We start from the raw sequence: 2,951 nt of genomic DNA, 5'->3' as shown, positions 1-2,951 counted from the left end.
AAACTTTTTTTTTCAATAGAAAATGTATTTATGAATGTCCAAGTGGGCTGATCACCCTTCATGAGTTTCAGTGGCATTACTGCAATGGAACAGTTGGCTGTGAGTCAGCAGAATATGCAGAAAACATTTTCCGCACACTGGACAATAACGGAGTAAACAAAGTCTTCTGGATGGCACTATACACTAGGCCCCACAGTATAAGTATGGAGAAAATGGTTTTCTTAAAGCAATAACAGGATAATAAAAAATGTCATTCTCAATCCATATTAAAAACAATTAAAAAAATGTATTTTAAAAATCTCCAAGGTGGTAATGAAGATTATTTTCTTTAGGACGGGATGGTTGATTTCACAGAGTATGTCATGGCCATCAGCATGCTTATTGAAGGATCAGCTGTGGAGAAGCTGCACTGGTCTTTCAAGCTCTATGACAAAGACAGAGATGGAGCACTTACAAGGGAGGAAATGCTGGCGATCATGCAGGTGTGTGTGTGTGTGTTCAAGTTTTACATTTTAAACTTAAGGGGAAAACACCCTTATCATCTTTCAGCTCAACTGTCTATTTCCTTTTGCTTCCAGGCTGTTTATAAGATGAGCGTAGCCGCTGCTCTGTCTAGACCCCACCTACTCAAAGCTGAAGAATGTACGAACAGGATCTTTGTGAGATTGGATAAAGACAATAATGGTGAGGAAATTATTTTACTCTTTTTACTTGAAATCATGGTGCACTGTTATTTCAGTATAGAGCAGTGTCACACTTACCAACACAGCTATGCTGAAGAGTCTGAGTTGTGACTGTTTCTCCCACAATCAGGTGCAGATCAAGAAATGTTTTCATTTGGATAGACTAAACTGGAGCACACACTCAAAACAGGCCAACACATTTTGGAAGGGATTTAAAAGTGTAAAAATGTAAAGTGCTTATGTTTTTGTGTTTTAAGTGTAGTATTTTATGTAGTCTCCCATTTGTAAATTAATAATCATAAATGTAAACAACAAACATAATTTATTACAGCATCAGATTTGATCAGTCCTTTTTTCTTGAACTATTCAAGTCAACTGTGTTAAGACAATGTAATAATTCAAAAAAGAAATACAAAGAAATATGAACCCAAATTCCAATATGGCTATTAAAGTGGTTATCATCGGAAAGTGTTTAAGAGTAATTCCTAAAACATTCAAATAAGGATGTGGTGCAAACCAGTCAGGTTAAAAACATCATTTCAGATGTCAGAGAGTGGGGTAACGCAAAAGTAATGCATCAGTTTGTCTAATGTGCACAAAATGATAAAATATTTAAGAGTGTGGTCTTTGTGACACAATTGTTAATAAGCATAAGAAAACAGACTTCTGTTCACACTTGACAGAGTCTGTCCTCCATCATCTCTAATCACCCCACGTTGTTGTTATGTCTGTAGCTATCATCAGTCTGGAGGAGTTCATAGAGGGAGCGCTGAATGATGATTGGATCAGAGAGATGCTGGAATGTGACCCCAGAACAGTGAAAATGGAGAGGCCCCTGACAAGGGACACCGCTTTGGGGACCCATGGTTGACCTAAAGTTGGGCATTTTATTCACTGCTTGCAGAGAAATTAACCAAGTCATTGTTTGGACTAAAATTTCCAGGAATCATTGCAGTAAGACAGCTTCCATTTGGTGCAAAAGCTAATATCAATGGCTGTTGTGAAGCTTCACAATAAACATTGGAGAACACCAGTAAATGCATATAAGGTTATTTAGTATCAAAAGCATTCATATCTACCTTATTTTGTTTTGTATTAACATTCTCTACTCCAATTTGGATCATTTCTCTGTTTTGCTGATGTTTTCTTTGTTTCTCTTTGTCAGAGTACTTAATCCTCTACAATCCATTCTTCACCTAAAGCCAGATTAACCTGTAACCAACCAGACCAAAGGATCTAAAATTAGAGTAAGCATGTTGTAAAGACATTTTTAATGTCTCAGATTGTCTTTGATCTCACAGGCCCCAGTAACATCTGCCCTTAATATCTTTGCTTAACGTATGGAATCTGTCCAGTTCTGGGCCTAAACTATAAACACCTTAAAGATAACCTGTGCTGGGACTAAGTTCAAGTATGCAAGTACTGCACTTGCACTACAATCTTCATGTACTTGGGTACTTTCATTTTATATTAGTTGTTACTTTGACCCCACACAGTTTCAGGTGGAAATGTTGTATTTTTCACTCTACTACATTTTTAATTACTAGATTTTGCCTTTAAAGTTAACAACTTAAATAATGCAGTGTTCTTAAATTAAAAATTCGTACTTTGCACCTTACAGTTCTTTCTTAGCTGGTATTACTTTCGAAATTTCATTGTAGTTTCAACCTCTGCCCAAGCCCAGAAAACAGGGGAAGAGTGAATTTTGTTTTGGGGGGGGGGGGATGCGTCATGGACACTGAATGCTACATCACGTGCTTCTTGGTAATGTGTCCGTGCCTTTGATTTAAATAAAACAGTAAACATTTGACCTGCATTACATGCAAAAAAAAAACAAACAAAAAAACTAACTAAATAAAAAAATTAAGACTTCCACTAACCCTTACCGACCACTTGATGTCGGCAGTGCATTTTCAAACACGCAGATCCCAGACTTTAAGCAACATGGTGCTTTCGTGTCTCGGCAAAACACGAGAGTTTTTTGGGTTACTAACCTAGTCTGTATAGTAGGTAACATGCGCTGTGCCAGTAATCGAGTTTGTTGTGGTTGTTTTTGGTCGTTTTGTTACACAGATAAACAGAGGAATAAATATCGTCGCTTATTAATTAATATTGATTAACCTTATATGTATTTTTACAGTTACAACAGAAAGTACGTGCTTTTGTCCACCAAGAAACAACCACCAACCGTCTTTCCTATGCTACAGTGAATGCGCCGGGACTCAGTCACAGTAAAAGTCGCTGGCTCCCCGGTAGCAGCAGGGCGGG

The 2,951-nt window shown here is 37.5% G+C and overlaps 1 protein-coding gene across 1 annotated transcript in view; it reads left to right on the top strand.

Moving 5' to 3' along the window:
- The window catches only part of si:ch211-245j22.3 (uncharacterized protein LOC563798 homolog), a 3,142-nt gene extending 781 nt beyond the window's left edge, over nucleotides 1-2,361 (top strand). The window contains exons 3-6 of the mRNA XM_067500203.1: nucleotides 20-152; nucleotides 333-482; nucleotides 579-684; nucleotides 1,418-2,361. Of these exons, the coding sequence (XP_067356304.1) occupies nucleotides 20-152; nucleotides 333-482; nucleotides 579-684; nucleotides 1,418-1,554 (526 nt within the window). The 3' untranslated portion in view covers nucleotides 1,555-2,361. The remainder of the gene's footprint in view (nucleotides 1-19; nucleotides 153-332; nucleotides 483-578; nucleotides 685-1,417) is intronic.
- The last annotated feature ends 590 nt before the right edge of the window (nucleotides 2,362-2,951 follow it).

This window comes from Channa argus, chromosome 4 (genome assembly GCF_033026475.1).
Source record: "Channa argus isolate prfri chromosome 4, Channa argus male v1.0, whole genome shotgun sequence".
Classification (NCBI taxonomy): domain Eukaryota; kingdom Metazoa; phylum Chordata; class Actinopteri; order Anabantiformes; family Channidae; genus Channa; species Channa argus.
This window is presented reverse-complemented; position numbering and strand designations above follow the sequence as displayed.